At 38.7% G+C, this 17320-nt stretch overlaps 1 protein-coding gene across 1 annotated transcript in view; it reads right to left on the reverse strand.

The window, feature by feature from the left end:
* The window catches only part of Cdh7 (cadherin 7), a 107584-nt gene extending 106332 nt beyond the window's left edge, over positions 1 to 1252 (reverse strand). The window contains exon 1 of the mRNA XM_026407485.2: positions 1043 to 1252. Coding sequence (XP_026263270.1) covers positions 1043 to 1252 — 210 coding nt within the window. The remainder of the gene's footprint in view (positions 1 to 1042) is intronic.
* Between the last annotated feature and the right edge of the window lie 16068 nt (positions 1253 to 17320).

Below are 17320 nucleotides of genomic sequence, written 5' to 3' on the forward strand. Positions count from 1 at the left end.
TTTGCTTACAATGTGTACCAGTCAGTATTGGTAATACAAAGGCACTGCAAGAAAAATTTGTGTGTGTGTGTGTGTGTGCGCGCGCATGCGCACACATAAAATAAGGAATACCTTTAATTTTGTGGATGGCCATCAATAAAAATATTTTAACTCTTTCTTAAGGTATACACAAATGGAAAATAACCCACAAAATAAATAACCAAGATTCCTCCTCAATCTTTTAAAGTTGAGAAATTGATTTATAGAAAAGTTCATCCATCATCTGTGCTTCCTTTTATGAGGAACAGAATCATATAACTGACAAAGTGAAGAGTAGAAACACAGAGGTATAGATTTCTTGCTGATATGCCCTACTTAGAAGCCTTTCATCAGTGCTAAACATCAAACTCAGAAATCTTGACAAACTTAAAAAGACTGGGAACTATGATCTGAGGATGCTTAGGGAAAGGTCATGCTCTCTTGAAGGGCTTTCCAGTTCAGTAGGACCCCAAAGAAAAGTCTCCTAGATGGAAGGAAGCTGTGGGGGAAAAAAATCCTAGAACCATGAAGACAAGATTGTTAATGGAAATGGCCTTGAGTTGCTCATAATTTGGAGTAACTAGGTTTGATAATGGTACTTTTCAGTTTCTGAACTGCAGGTACCAGGAATTCGATAGAAGCATTAATGCAAGTATGTGCAATATTTACACAGTATCCCAAAAGAAGCAGCTAGAAAATCACTTGGCAAAAGAACACAGTGCTCTTCCTTGAATACTGAACGTTCTTGTTCTGACATTGGCAATGAGTTTAGCATCAGGGTAAACCAGGCCTCTGGCACTCCTCATCTGTATTTAGGAACAGAGCATCAATCCTTAAATTATGGCTTCACTGAACTTAATAACCCTGATTACACCTCATAGTTGCTAATAACAAAACTTCATACACTGTCTCATAAAAGTAATGATTTGCATTGACCTTTCCAAAATCAAAAAACTAGGAGTGATTACTCAAACCATAGCCATTGACAATAATCCTTTAAAATTTTGAAAGTTAGATACCCTACCTTTCCTACATAGAGAGGGTCCGAACCCATATACTCTTCCAGCACAAAGAACTGATTCCACACCCAGCTGCGCTTGGTCCTGGAGCGCCCTGATTGGAAGTAGGGTTTGGATCTTGACCTTGAGAGTTCTGCTTGACTCATCCCAGAAAAACACAGGAAAAGAGCTATGAGCTGCAGGAAATGGCAGAACTCCACTTTACCCAACTTCATCTTTTTTTTTTTCTTTCTTTTTCCTGTGTAGGAAAAAAACCTTGACAAGAGAAGAGGCACAGTTCCAGTTGGCTTAGGAGCTCTTGCCTCCGGCACGGTGTCAGCTGGGAGTCCAGAGATAATAATGTGTAGAGTGTTGGATGGGAAGAGGTCACCACTGCCGAAAAGTCTTTGCCAAGGAATGGTGTAATAGGTACCTGTCGGGACAAAGAGAAGAGTCTGTGTCAAAACCAAGAAACATTGAACTTTCATTCACTAACTCAATATTGAAGTCCCATGAGATTATCATGTGTAGAATATTACAATATTAACTGGATACTTAGAAAATTATTATAACTCTTGCCATATCTGTCACATAAATATTGCTGATGCAGAATTATCTTCATTCCAAAACACGACCTTAAAACTTCATGTTTATTCTAGGGCATTTTACTTGAGCATATGGGTTTAATTTACACAAACGGAGTAGCAGCAGCATTTTAGAAATCATTTTAATATTAGCCTTTTCTTCTTTTTCTTCTTCTTTTTTGTTCTAATACTGCAGTCAGTTTCAGTATTAGAATGTGAAAGCAAAGAGGCTCAGAGCAGGGATCTAACCAAATGGGAAGGACATATGCTGGTTTAAACCTCTCAGTGAAACTGTAAAGAGAAATAAAGGAAGATGAGGTGATTCGAAACTGGTTGATTGATTCTGAGTCACAGAACACCAGCTGTTTTGATGTGTTCTGATTTGATTGTGATCAGCTGAAAAACTCAGCAGTTTCCATTTTCCACCCTCAGACCCATTGTCATGTATGCTGCAGAGCATATGAAGTGTGGCAGCCTCGCTGTAGTCATCTGCAATTATACACATATTTATTGAACATTGGGAAGCATGCTACGTGCACAGTAGGGCCTTCTCCATAATCATTTATGGATCTTATCGTATTCATCAATGGATGTTTTAGAAAACCCAACTGTACTGTGAGACCCATCCATCACTGCCTTGCACCCAGAAGGTTCCACAGTGGGCCTGGAAAAGTCTGTTTATTCTGATGTATATGAATTACAGTCACAGAATTCTGATTATGTAAGGAACACAAAATCACTTATAGACTTCCATACATTCCCTCAAAATACAACACACTTTATTTATTTATTGTATACTGCAAAATAGCTGGAAGAGAGGGTTTTGAATATTCTAAATACAAAGGAATGATAAAAGTTTAAGTTGGTACTATGTTAATCATGATAATTCCATCATTACACAAATTAAATCATTATGTTTCACCTTGTTTTGTGAACTCATTTTACTTTCTAAAAATAAGTCCACAGTGAGGTGATTAAAGCAAAGGAATATCACGTGTGTGTGTGTGTGTGTGTGTGTGTGTGTGTGCATGCGCACACACATAGGCATGCATGGTTTGAGAGAGAAGATACAGTCTTAAGAAAATGATGCCAACAGGGTGCAGTGGCACATACCTACAATCCCATAAAATAGGAAGGCTGAGGCAAGAGGACTGCAAATTCGAGGCCAGCCTCAATAACTTAGCAAGGCTCTCATCAGATTAGTGAGACACTGTCTTAAAACAATCAAAAGGGATGGAGATGTAGCTCAATGGTAAACTGCCATTGGGTTCAATCCCCAGTAGCCCTTCTTCCCCATTAAAAAAAAAATGAATATGAAGCCAAAAGGTATCTTCCTCTTACAGCAGAAAACAGCCTACCCTAACACTGTAAGTTTTCCACATCTCAACCTCACTTCCTTGTAACTTCACTGTTACTCAGTGAACAAATAATTCTGGTAGTCTGCTTAATAAAATCCTGCATATAGAAGAAATGTGAAAGAAAAAAATATATATATACACATTTATTAAATATGTTAAATAGTCTACACAAGTGGAAGAAACAGACTGCATTGGCTTTGCACTCCATGAAAATGAACACATACATTTACAGGTATGTAAAGTGAAGGGGAGAAGCGGACAGAGAGGATTGAATAATAGGTACAAAATGCAGTCAGGGAAGATTATATTCTGGCACCCAACCACAGTAGAATGACTCTACTTAATAATTTATTGTATACTGCAAAATAGCTGGAAGAGAAGGTTTTGAGTATACTAAATACAAAGGAATGATAAAAGTTTAAGGTGATAATGTTAATCATGGTAATTCCATCATTACACAATGTATACATGCATGCAAATATCTGGCTGTACTTCATTAATATGTACAGTTATTATGCATCAGGTAAAAAATTTTAAGAGAGAATAAAAAGAAGTTGTTCTTTATAGAAATGATTCTAAAAGTGCTGGCTGTTCTAGAATTAGAATTATAAAGAACAAGTAACTTGGGGTCATGCCTTAAGGGTGCTTCACAGGCCCTTAATTAAGTTGGAAGCTAATAGTGGGGAAGTCTGAGAAATAGGCTGGGCCTATTACAGAAGACAAGCAGGCAATTAAGCTAGGAACCTGTACACTAGCATATGGATTAGTCCAGTGATGGAACAGGAGTCCTGAGGAGTGTCTCATGCCATGAGGTGGTGTGGCTGTCAGCATGGGTAGGGTAAGTTTATGTAGCTCCTTTCACCATATGGCAAGCCAGGCTCTTGGGGATGAAGATGGGGTGTTCAGAATTGTGATTAGAGGACTGGGATGAGCTCAAAAAAAATGACAGCCACATACAGTTCCAGTTTTACCACTTTCATTTCAGTTAAAAATAATGACATAAATGCTTTGGTTCCTAAGATTTGTAAAAATGCAATATGTCAAACTATATGACCGAGGCTACTGTATGGATCAATAGACTTCGTACCATTTCTCATTGTGTACATGTATCTAATAAAACAACTAAACAGCAAATAAGATTTTGGAATTCAAAATTGGGGAAGGTCGTATGATCACGTATTGATGCAGACTTTTTATTTGCACCAGGTGGAGATTCAATTTCTGAGTCTGTAATGTCTCAACTGTGCTACAATCTTGGTTAAGAAAAGTTCCAAGAAGTGAAATTCCAGGATGAAACCTCAAGCCTGTCCCCTTGGAAATAAAATGATGATGTCTACCTCACAGGATTAAACAAGAATGCCTGGAACACCCTACAGGGCTTGGCACATCCCAAGGCAGTTGAACAGAGCTGTTGAGATTATTACTCTCATCATATTTCTGAACTTCTATCTGGTTAGGATAAAATTAAAGTTGGTTTGTTAAGTGAAGTTGGGCTTTGTGCTAATGTTATCAATAAAATATTTTAGAAAATTATTACTGTAAATGAAAACATTCTTGAAAGATAGATCTATTTGATGCCAGAGAATTATATGTTTATGAATTTAAAGACCCACATGGATACACAGAGGGGCACCAAAATATTTTTAAAAACAGTATGACTCTTCCTTAGACGCATGTCCTGTGTAATTTATTTTTGGTACACAGAGTATCTGAATTGGAAAAGTTTGTTTGAGTTCCCTTATCGCATCCACTGATGGGAAACCAAAGAAAAACCTGGGGCAGGGTATAAGACCATAGGGGTCTTCATCCTATAAGCTTGATCACTAGCTAACCATGACCTTGGAACCCTCTGGGATTTCATTTTTCACATTTACAAAATCACAGAGCTGTAATAAATCATCTTATGAATTCTGGATTTTTTCCATGTCATACTTCTGGGATTTTTACAATTATATCAAACCGACTTTGTTGGCTCTCTTAAAGCTGTGATGAAGTGCGTATTGCTAATAATTAAGGGTAGAGAAGTTCAAGAATGTGATGGGAATGTAAAAGAGGAGTTTGGCCTGCCTGTGAAATGTAGCAGACTCTTTATTAAGAGATGTTTAATTTACTTTTCTTGCCTCATGAAGATTATTTCTCTTCCATATAACAGGACTGTAGATACGTCAAATTAATTAGGGTGTATAAAATGAAAGGAGTTGCAGAAAGTGCCATGGGTGACAACTTTTGAGATGATAATTTTGAAGGGGAGATAACTGAGAATCCTGTATTATGCCATTTAAATCCTTCAACTAGGATGAACATGAACCTCCATGAACAGATGCACCAATTCTACCTTTGTATCTATAGCACCTAGAAAAAAGGTAGGCTCTTAATTGACATTTAGGAAATATTTGAAATATATTTGTATTCATTATGATCTACTACACTTAAATGGAAAATTAGCCACATCATAAATCAATGTATTAATTCCTTTGAAACTCTACCACGCTTATGACTCACAAATAATTTGAAAATAGTCCTATTGAACTTCTCTGTAGCATTTGAAGGAAGTATTTGCCAGGTTTATGAGCCAAAGTTTCTTCATTTTGCTTCAAGTTCTACAAGATTGTATCAGGAAAATTTAAATAACTCTGTGTACATGATTAAAAAATAAACAAACCAAAAAAAAAAAAAGAACAAAAAAAAACCACTTCTCTCATGAGGCAGATAAATACCTCTGTGATACCCTTTGCTTTGGGGAACTAGAAAATGTATCTGTACAATTGTGATACGCAGTGAGTGCATCTGATAACATGTTCACCAATATTTGTGGTAGTTACCAACTCTGCCTAGAATGTACACCCCACTCAGTATGGTAACAATTGTCTGGCCTCAGGGGGGCTGTCCTCTTTCTTCACTCTTCCTCAAACCCCTGATTCCTTTTAAATAACCTCTGATTCTCAAGGTAAAGGCCAATAGAACAGGTCAACCCAACTCATCCTTCCCTGAGCTGGGTTATCACATAAGGAAAGCCCTGAAGAATTATTCAAACCTTCACATTCTTTGTATGTGGTTGTTAACCAGAAGTAGCTAAAACTTGAACTTGAATTTTCCTCATGTGTTGCATAACCTTTCCAAACAGGTTTCCTATCCCTTTATAGATGCCAACATACAGAAGATACCATAAAAACATTGTTTTACTTGTAAATGAATTGTGGCCACAGAGCCAGTCACAATCAGCAGTATTGCACAATGGGTTAAATATTCCCTCACAAATCCATATTATAAAGACAAAGCCCTGCATCTGGCCTTGGACTTCAACAGGAGCTCATCTCCTCCCTTTCTTCTGTGCCTGAGCTTCACATAGAGGAGTTAATAATAGGAGACACATCAGAAATGGCAGAGTCCCCTGTGCTGTGCTGTGTTGTGTTTGCCATCACTATAGGAAGGCTCAGTGGAATGACCTGCAGGAGACATGGATGCTAACCTCCTCACCATAGCTAGTTCAGAAAAAATTTGCAAAAGTATGTGTTGGTATACAGCTGAGGTGACTCCCCCTGATCTCTGTCAACCTCTGGACAGTTACAAATGGTGAGCATTAGAACCCTGGGAAGACAGAGAAGAAGAATTGGTCATATCTGAACAGAGAACTGAATAGGGGTCAACCAAAGATGTTGGTTGCAAGAGTACTGGTGAGGGCTACTGGACTAAAGACTAACCTAACATAAAAAATGATCAAAGGAAGATTTAAAATGATTTTTTTTTTTGCTGTGACATTATAAGGCTAAGAGTTGTACTTTTTAAATTTATAATATCTTCCAGATTTTTTCCAAATTAAAATTAAATGAAAACCAGTGCAAGTAATCCTGTGAACAGCAAAACACACCTTAATCTAGCAGCATACAAAACAGAACCTTAAACAGGAGATTTTAAGTGAATTGAAGTAAAAAGGAAACCAGAAAGTAGTAAGAATTAGGCATTATTTGCTAAATCAACATCATTTATCTGAGATAAAATCACTTATCATACTACCACTTTGTTTCAATTATTTTTGTTCAACAAAGTAGCAAAGAGTAATTTTAGATTATTTATTATTCATTTAACCTTAATAGGTAATATTATTTATCAAAATAAAACCAGTTTCAGAGAATTTTTCTGAATTTTCTAGTTCCCTAAACATGTCTATGAAACCTCTTTTAAAAATCATATCAAGTCATCATCATTCTCTTAATTAAGTGCTTTTTCAAATTTAAAAGGAATGACTAAAAGTTTCTTAGTTACAAAAAGAAATTTTTATGCATCAGCATATCAACTGTTAATAAGCTGAAGTGCAAATCTTCCAGAACCTGTTCTATCTAAATTAAAGTCAGCATGATAAAAAAATGACAATAGTATAAATGTATCACATTCAGCCACTACATATTAACACATAGCGAGAGGGAAGGTGGGAGGGGAGGGGAGGGGGGATAGTAGGGGTTAGGAAAGGTAGCAGATTAAGACAGTCAATAATATGCCATTATGTAAAAATGTGAGTATGTAACAGATGTGATTCTGCTATCTGTATTTGGGGTAGAAATGGGAGTTCAAAACCCAATAGAGTCAAATGTAGGAAAGATGATTTATCAAGAGCTCTGTAATGTTTGGAACAATCAATAAAAAAAAAACTTAAAAAAAAAACACATAGATGCGGGGAAAAGGGCACTCTTGTTCATTGCTGGTGGGACTGCAAATTGGTGCAGCCAATTTGGAAAGCAGTATGGAGATTTCTCGGAAAGCTGGGAATGGAACCACCATTTGACCCAGCTATTCCCCTTCTCGGTCTATTTCCTAAAGCCCTAACAAGAGCATGCTACAGGGACACTGCTACATCGATGTTCATAGCAGCTCAATTCACGATAGCAAGACTGTGGAACCAGCCTAGATGCCCTTCAATAGATGAATGGATAAAAAAAATGTGGCATTTATACACTATGGAGTATTACTCTGCATTAAAAAATGACAAAATTATAGAATTTGGAGGGAAATGGATGGCATTAGAGCAGATTATGCTAAGTGAAGCTAGTCAATCTTTAAAAAACAAATACCAAATGACTCCTTTGATATAAGGGGTGTAAACAAGGACAGGGTAGGGACGAAGAGCTTGAGAAGAATATTTACAGTAAACAGGGATGAGAGGTGGGAGGGAAAGGGAGTGAGAAGGGAAATTGCATGGAAATGGAAGGCGATCCTCAGGGTTATACAAAATGTCATATAAGAGGTAAGGAGGGGTAAGTCAAGAGAATACAAATGGAAGACATGATTTACAGTAGAAGGGGTAGAGAGAGAAAAGGGGAGGGGAGGGGAGGGGAGGGGAGGGGAGGGGGGATAGTAGACAATAGGACAGACAGCAGAATACATCAGACACTAGAAAGGCAATATGTCAATCAATGGAATGGTAACTGATGTGATACAGCAATTTGTATACGGGGTAAAAGCGGGAGTTCATAATCCACTTGAATCAAACCGTGTAATATGATGTATTAAGAACTATGTAATGTTATGAACGACCAATAAAAAAAAAAAGAACTTGGGAATAGCATTAACAATTTAGTAATCTTCCACTTGAAATCCTTGTTTGCACAATTCACAATAGCCAAACTATGGAATTCTAGGTGTCCATTAACAGTTGACTGGGAAAAATATGTGGCATATATACACAATAGAGTTTTATTCAGCCATAAAGACAAAGGAAATTTTGGCATTTGCAGGGAAATGGATAAAATTAGAGTCATCATGTTAAGCCAAATATGTCAAACCAGAAGGTCAAGGGTCATATATTTTCTCTCATATGGGAAAGCAAGAGAGAAAAAAAGGAAAAGAAACGTGGGGTGGATCTCATGAAAATCAAAGGGAGATCAGTAGATGCAAGGGACCATCTGGTGGCAGAGAGGGGGTAAGTACTGGGGAGTGATATTGCCCCCAAAATACTGTTATATTGTGTGCATGTATGAATATCTAACAACAAATCCTGTAATTAGGTACCAATATATTGCACCAATAAAAAATGTGGAAAGACAAAAAAAAAATAAAAATAAAAAAATAAAATAAAAAAAAACACATAGCCAAAGGAGTAGTTTTTAAAACATGTCTAATTGACAATTAATTCATATGCTAGACTGCTTTTTAAAAAGGCACACAGTGGTATATGCTATCTAGACATAATCTGTGTTATAATATATAACTACTAATTATGTTAAAAGGGTGGTATATTACTATTTTTGATTTTGTGACACTATAGTTGGGATATTTTTATTTCAATTCACTCTAAATATGTAATGCCTTATCACAATTGAAAACCTTATACCCTCCAAGTTTCTCTAAATTCTAGACAAGAAGCTGCCTGAATATTGCATCAGATGTAGATATAAAACTGCTTAAGATACACTTAGAGTATACCACACTAACACATAGCTTAGTTTCCATTGGTAATATTGATTTAAAGAAGTTATATCTTCCTTTTAAAAGTGCTTACAGTTCAAGATTAGTTGGAATGTCCAAAAACAAATTTAACAATCTGCATTTTCTAGGAAAGCAATTACAGGAATGACATTTGAGGGCTGTCAGTGTATTTAATAGAAGAAGGCATGAGAATCAGAAAAATCCATAGTAGCTGACTGCTGAACACTTGCAGAACCTAACTGATACTCTCAGAGATATTTTGTTGGCTCAGTTATGAGATACAATAGTAAAAGAAACCATGGTCATAAAAATAACCACAAAATGGGGGGGGGGGGAAATCTCATTGTTGGCCTATTGGGAAGAAACTGTTATTTCCAAGACTGCGTTAAGGTTAAACAACATTTCAACAAGCAGCTTGGTATTAACGAATCTGTGTGAAGGGTGAACAACACATTTGTGTAAAGATGGAAGTGATCTATTCCTCAGCAGAGTTTAGAGGGCACTTTGCAAAATGTTGTCATTACCTGAGAGTAACCTTCTCACTAGTTCTTGGTAAGGTCTAAGAAAAGTCTTTACCTTTTTCAATATTCCTTGGATATTCAGTGCCTCTACCTAAATTCAGCAAAGAGATTGTCTCCTAGTTCATCTAATGTCTTCTTTAAAGAACTTCTTTTGCCTTTGTTTCCCCTGGGCAGCAGCAACCTGTGACCACTGAGGTCCTCACTGTGAATAATCTCTCGAAAAAGCAGAGTAGGGTGCTTTGAAGAACTGATGTTCCTCAATTGATCTTGCTTTCACATACTCTACTAGAACTACTTAAAAATTTTGGAAACACCAAAATGATATATTCTAATCTCCTTCTATGCATGACAGGATATGTCATATTTCAGTTCTGGAGAAGACTTGACCAGAACAAGGAGACTTTTAAGAACTGTACCCACACTTTATTTCCAACTATGACATTACAAGCCAAGCTATTAAAGATATTGTCTATGAAATAGGTAAAGAGAACTCTGAAGAATGAAATAGTTTGGTTCCCATAAATGTTCATATTAGAGAAAACACACAAAGAACTGCTCACTTCTGCTGCTATGTTTGAACATTTCTGAAGTGAACCAAAAGATGAATAAAAAATTTAAGTGGAGAAAGACTTTATTAAAAACCTAATCTGTCCCCTTCCTTCTTTAAAAGAAAAAAAAAAGAAATCTGCAGAATTCTAATGGTATATCCAAGGCCACACAGTGAGTTACTGATGCAGTTGATTAATAGTTGGATGCAATAAGTGAAATGTTAAAAGTTACTTATTCTGGTAATGGATCACTTTTCAATGTGTGAGGTTTAGATTGTATCATCTTTTCCCCAAACCAAGAAAAGTAGATGTGATATTTGAATTTTTAGAAGACCATGAGTTTTAATTTTCAGAGTAGGAGCTCATCATGATTCTACTCAAGAGGACAAGGAGTTCAGAGTAAAAATAAAGAGTGGAAAGATCTACTATCTGGGGACTTATTTTTCCTTTTATTACAAAAATTGAGAATGAGCAGTATCCAAATTTAAAATTGCCTACTCCATTCTGATTTACACTGTCAATTGAAAAATAAATTGCAACTACATATGACCCCAAGAAGTTAACTATTTCCACTGAAAGTTAAACAATATCCCAGTGAATGTTTCAGAAATAGGTCAGCTAAAGAAAATATCTGAGAACATACAGTGGATTTCTAGGGCCATTTTGTTCAACAAAATAGTAACTATCATACCATTTGTGCTATTTGGGTTGGTACTATAAGTCCTAACTTTTGAGATGATTGCCTCTACCTAATATTGTCATTATAATTGTTCTAGATTTAATTTTTCCACCTTCAGTTTCTAGCATAGCAATATACTACTATTTAATCTATGGCATCTGCATAACATTTAAAGATTTCATTACTTCAGTTGTTTTTATTGTTTTTGTTCTTTTTGTGGCACTGAGGATAGAACCCAAGGCCTCACACATGCTAGGCAAATATTAAATAATTTTAATGCTGATGAAAAGCCCTCTCCTTTGTACTTAAAATGTTTAATTTTTTACATTTTAATTAGTGAGACTTGAGACTCTCTGTGATGTGTGACTTCTCATGTAAAGAAACTGTGATCAAAATCATTAGCTCCCTGGGCCAGATAACATTACAACCACAGACCACAACCTCCCATAGTTAACTGGCCTAAACATGCAGGCAGGGGCCCTGGAAATGAACCACATAGCCTGTTGTGTGCATCTGGTTACAAACATGGAGAGAAAACTTCTCTACCTGGATCACAGATCAATATTAACCAAGCACAAACAACCTCTGCCATGAGTGAAGACAGTAGAGAAAAAACAAAAGAGGAAGGGAACATTGTTTTACCATTAAATGTAAATTGTGAAGTAAACAAAGTGACAAAGAGCAATACTAAATTATTCATATAACAGCAAAATGGCAAAATTGTATTTAAAGGGCTTTTTCTGTATACTTTGCTCTTTCAAGAAATCTTAGCTGTATCCATTTTAAATTTTAATTTGCCCTCATATTTACCTTGTGTCAGGTGTGATTTATGTGAGTCAATAAAAGGCATCATGTTTCAATAAACACTATGCAAAATAGCAGAAAATAAATTCTACCAGAATGAAAATCTATACTATTATCTGAAATGAATGTATGGACAGATGTCTGCATATTCATTTGCACTGGTAATTTTATCAGAGAGGAGGTTTGCAGAATGATGAGGGGAAGTGTTTGCAGGGGTATCTTTCTGCAGAACCAGCAAATTCCCAGAGGAGGCACTCGTGTATTGCTGGTTATAGCTAAATCTGCTTTGCTTGTCAGAGGCTGGGAGATGGTCACACACAGGACTATCTGGTCACATGTCTTCTTTCCTTGTCCTTAGCTCCCCTTTATCATCCCATGAAGAGAGATCTGATTCCTTCATCCAACGAAGAAAGGCTTTCACCACAGTCCCTCTGCGATTAACTAATGCAAGCTAGTCATTTAGAAGTTTCTGAAACTCCCAAATTAAGCTAAGCCTTTGAAGCCTTCAAATCAAGTAAAAACATTTTTTTTTCTGATAAGAGAACTATGATGTGATATAAGCTGTTAAAGCAAGAAGTATAGAACATTGCAAAATTCAGGAAGATAGGAATCATTCAGTAATAAATATTCACAACACTGAACAATTTATGGGCTTAGTACTTTATAAAGAATTTCCAAAAGGTTTGATAAAGTCTTTAACTCAACACAAAGATGTATTCACTTCTTTATATCTGAATGCATTCTGAGAAGTTTATAGCAGATTTGCCATTAAAAGCCCAAAATGCTGAATAATGGGAAGACTGGCAAAGAAATCATGCCTAAGAAGAGACAGTGGTTTGATTTTTTAACCAAGGAAGGCTGAACAGTGGCCAAGTCAGCATGCTCTCAACCCTCTGATCCTCATTGGATACTAAAATCTAGAGTCAATTCAAGGGTAAATTGCAGTAATATAGGTGCTTTACAAGAACCTTTTTATAAGAAAGGGAAAAGCTCTGTGCTATTAAATCAATAAAAGTAGACTTAAGAAGAGTTGTGAGTCTGTCAACTGATTGTTAACACAATTCTAATGACCTATTGCAGTCCTTAATTACAATAATATCTCACATTGTAAATGCACAATGCCCTTTTATTAAAGCTGCAAACCTTAATGGCTTTTAGCAGGGTGATGGGCTGTTCTACTGATTATTGTTTTCTTTATTTTTCTTTCCACAGGCAGACTTTCAGCTAGCTCTGCCAGATAAAACTATTAACAGTGAATGCCACCTAATTGCCTCCAGCAACCAGTCCATATTAAATAGTAACATACAAGCAAGACTTCTATAAAGTTGCCAGCTTGACTACCTGCCTTCATGCCTTCCCAGTTTAATTCATACTTTTCCAAATAGAACTAGAAATAAAGAAAATGAATCTTAGTGAATTTTTCCTTTACATAGAGAAACAAGAAAAGAGCTTTGGTCAACACAAGTCAAACTAGTTCTTTCAGAAAGAAATTATTTTGATGAGTTACTGAAAGCAACTATTTTTTTTCCTTAACTCTTTTTTACCCCTTAACAACCTGTATTTATAAAGATATGCTTAAAATTATTTTGATACTGCTGGCAGAATATCTATGAAAACTTTCCTTTAAAAGAAAAAGGTTGCCACTGATCCTAAACTCTTGATATAAGTTTAGATATATACTGCTGTTTATCTGTTAATATGTTTTAAAATGCATATAATGCATAGTGTCACTTAGCAGGGGCCATATATTGATGATACATTTTCTTTTTCCTTTAATATAAAGTTGTGTTCATCTACTTCTGTATGAAAATGATCTGGACACCTGTCTGGTTACAGAAATAATGAAAGGCAGAATCGTCCTTATAGATACTAACCTTAATAAATGAACTAATAAAGACAAAATATTTCTTGGAAAATAAAACAGCTTTTAAGAATATCCATGTTTCAGGATGCATATCTCCAAAATCTTGAGACACTCAATCCTTGATGGTTTCTCAACAGTTCCTCATTCTCCCAGTACTAGGTGAACTCATTACTAGTCTTTACTCACCTGAACTATGACATCTAAGAAATCCGTAGTGGTTAACGATCTAAGGCATGAAGAAATACAGAACAAAGGTCCTTTTGCATTAATCCACACTGGAGGGTTGAATACCAACAACTAGCCGCCGTGAACCATGTGCACCCACGAAGAAATCCACCATGCATTCAGAGAAGCAGGGCACCCTTTTCCCAGCGCACACCTAAGGCACAGACAGGCATAAGGGAAGCTGGATGCGAAGCCAAGGCAAAACCTGCAGATGCACCATATCAGCAGAATACTAATTACAGGAAAAAGCAAAGCAACCTTAGGTGAGTTCCACCTTCACAAAAAGCAGAAGGTGTCTAGCACAGATGGTTCAAAGGACTCCTGAAATCGAAGGCACACACCCCCTTCCAGCCTCAGACCTCTGCAGAATCTGGCGGCATAAGCAGCGCGGAGTTGTGCCCCCATCAGTCCGAGGTCAAGGGAGAGGCCCGTTTGGGTTCCTCTTTGAGGACAGCGGTCCAGACTGCCTGCGTTTGCCTCTGCGTCCGGAGAGTGACGGGATTTGCTATTACCCTGAACTACTTCTCGCGTCGCACCTGGTGTCTGTCAACAACGCTTTCAAGGCCGAGCGCCCCCAGCTCGGTCCACACGCCTGTCCTGCCTTGCAGAACAGCGTCTCACGGCAACACGCAGTAACTTGGGAACGCCAGGGAAAACTCCATATGGATGCCCCCGCCCGCTTTCTGCTCACTGATTAGTCCCGCTTCTAAACGCTCACAGCAAAGGCGCTTATATGCCCAGAGGCGCCTCTCCCAGCCCCTGACAGGCAATCACACTCACCTGGGGCCTCGCTGACCTCCCGGCTGCGTCAGGCGCCAGGAACCTGGGCGTTTGCATCAGAAAGGACACGCGCTCGGTGGCCCGGCGCCCGCGGGCGCTTCGGGACCCAGTGCGCGCAGCTCGGCGCGCGGGGCAGACCGGAGCCACCCGTTTGGCACCTGCACGGGCCGCACCGGCACAGGCTCTTCCTCCAATCACAGGCCACTCCGCAGGGCGCGGGGACCCTGCCCCGGCCTCGGGTTCCCGGGTGCGTCTGCCTCAGCCGGTTGCGAGCGGCCCCGCGGGTTGTTAGCCCAGGCGGCTCAGACTCCAGGTCCGGAGCCAACACGGGAGCGCGCGTCCCTGGAGAGGGCGAGAGGGCAGCGCGGGAGAGGAAAGAGCGCGCGGGACCCAGGCCGGGAGGGGAGCGGAAGAGGGTGATGCTGATCCAGTCGGGCGCCGGCTGTCAGAAGAGTCCGAGGCCGGCTCGGGGAGCCACTGAGACTTCAGTACCTCCTGGAGACCCAGTGAGGGCTGTTGGCAAAGAAGGCGAAGAGGAAGCCAGCCGCTCAGCCGGCACGCGCGCGCACACACACACTCACACACACACGCGCGCACACACGGGCACCCTCCTCCACCTCCCTCCCGACAGATCCGTACAGATGGATTCCTTCGCAGGAAAATAAAGAAGAGGGCTGAAGCCCATCCATCTCTCCGCGAATTATTTGCATCTGAAAACACGAAGCTGGAGAGAGTTTGGAGAATTTTTTTCAAGCTTCATCCCTCCCACTCGGCTTTGCCTGTCGTGGAAGCCCTTGATCAATTGAGCTCCCGAGGCATGAAGGCAAAGTCATAAAACTAATCAGAACTTACAGTTTTCTTGCTTGATAGTTTTGCCCTTTCAATCTCTTCGGACTGCCCTAGTTCTACTTTCTTTACTTGCGAAAAATGTCCTTCCCTGCTGGGCTCTCTAAAGCAAAACTTGCAAGATGTATGATTTACACCCAGGGTGGGACAGAGGACCCGCGTGAGGCCGGGAAAGAAAGAAGAGTGCCTGATATTTTATTTACAATGCGCGGCGGCCAGTTGAGTAGAGCAGGCTTTGTTTTCCCCTGCTCTGGCACTTGGTGTAACCCCACGACTAGGTGTTCTGTCATAGGGGCTGGAAAGGTGAATAGATCATTTCCAAGTATGTTCGTTTTTATTTTTTCGCTTACTGACAATGTTACTTGCCCTCCTCTTCCTTTAATGGTGATTCTTTGTATACTGGTTATAAGGGCACAGGCTTGTTTGCGTCAGCATCTCAGGTTTCTTGTGCACTCAAACACGTTTGCTCTTCACCCAATCCAGCGTCTCCTGGTCATTTAATTGCATTCTCGACCCTACCCCCACCTACTCAGTATTGAATTCCATGCTAATAATTCCAACACCAGACATTTTAAACTCCATGTAAATTCCACTTATCATCCTAATCTACTTACTTAACATGAATGCTTCATTTAAAAATTTACATTTCCAACTCCAAACTTCCCTTGATTCTGGCCTGCCTGCCTGGTCTTCTCCCATCCAACTCCCAGGATCACCCAGTATCAGGATGCTTACAGCCAACAATGGCTTGGTTTTCCCAAGTATGTACTTCTCTGCCAGGGGCACTATCTTTCTCCAGATACCCAAGTATTGAATTTTGGCTTTATTCCTGAGTTCTTTGAAGTATTTGTGTGAAAATCCTCAGCCACACTAGATCATAGCAAGTCATTTAAAAAAAAATTAAATACATTTTTCTGTTTTTGCCTGATGGGCTGGTCTCTGGAATGAGAACTGTTCTTATGATTGTTCTGTACTAAAAATCTGAGGAGCATAAAGACTAGTATTCAGGATGACCAAGACACAACGAGTTTGGCCCATAGTATAGTAAATGTTTTTGAATAAAGAAGTGAAAGTTGGCATTCCAGCCAGCATTACCCTCGGGTATTTGTAAACTGCTCATTGACTGGGCCACTCCCGCTGGAGAAGATGATAATGTGATGGATAATCTCATACCATCTTTGTTTACAAGCTTATTTTAAAGAAAATATTTGGATACCATTAAAAGGTATTTCAGTGGTGCCTTTCCTCAAGTTTTCCTTTCTTTAATTTAATGATTCTATGTACCAGTTCAACTCCAATTCAGAATTTCATCCTGAACCATGCATCTCCATTCCTCTGTCTTCCTGTTTTAAACAGTTTCCTTAAACAATACTTTCTACAGTTTCTAAAAGGCATGAGGAAAGCTCATTAACCAAAATGCTGATTCTGGTTCTCACACTGACCAGCTGTCATCCAATTGTCCAAGATTGAGGAAGTTCTGGGTTTCTCTTGGCAAAAAGATGCAACTAATAGGGTTATGGTAGGGACAGGGGATAATACAGGCAGTTCATGAGAGACACCCTTTCTATGGTCCCTATATGAGAGGATAGCACTTTCACTGAAATAGCATTAATGAGGATGAGTAAACTTTGTGCAGATCTGAAGGAACAATGGTTGATGAAGAGTGAGCAAGGTA

The sequence above is a fragment of the Urocitellus parryii genome, chromosome 13, assembly GCF_045843805.1.
Source record: "Urocitellus parryii isolate mUroPar1 chromosome 13, mUroPar1.hap1, whole genome shotgun sequence".
Classification (NCBI taxonomy): Eukaryota; Metazoa; Chordata; class Mammalia; order Rodentia; family Sciuridae; genus Urocitellus; species Urocitellus parryii.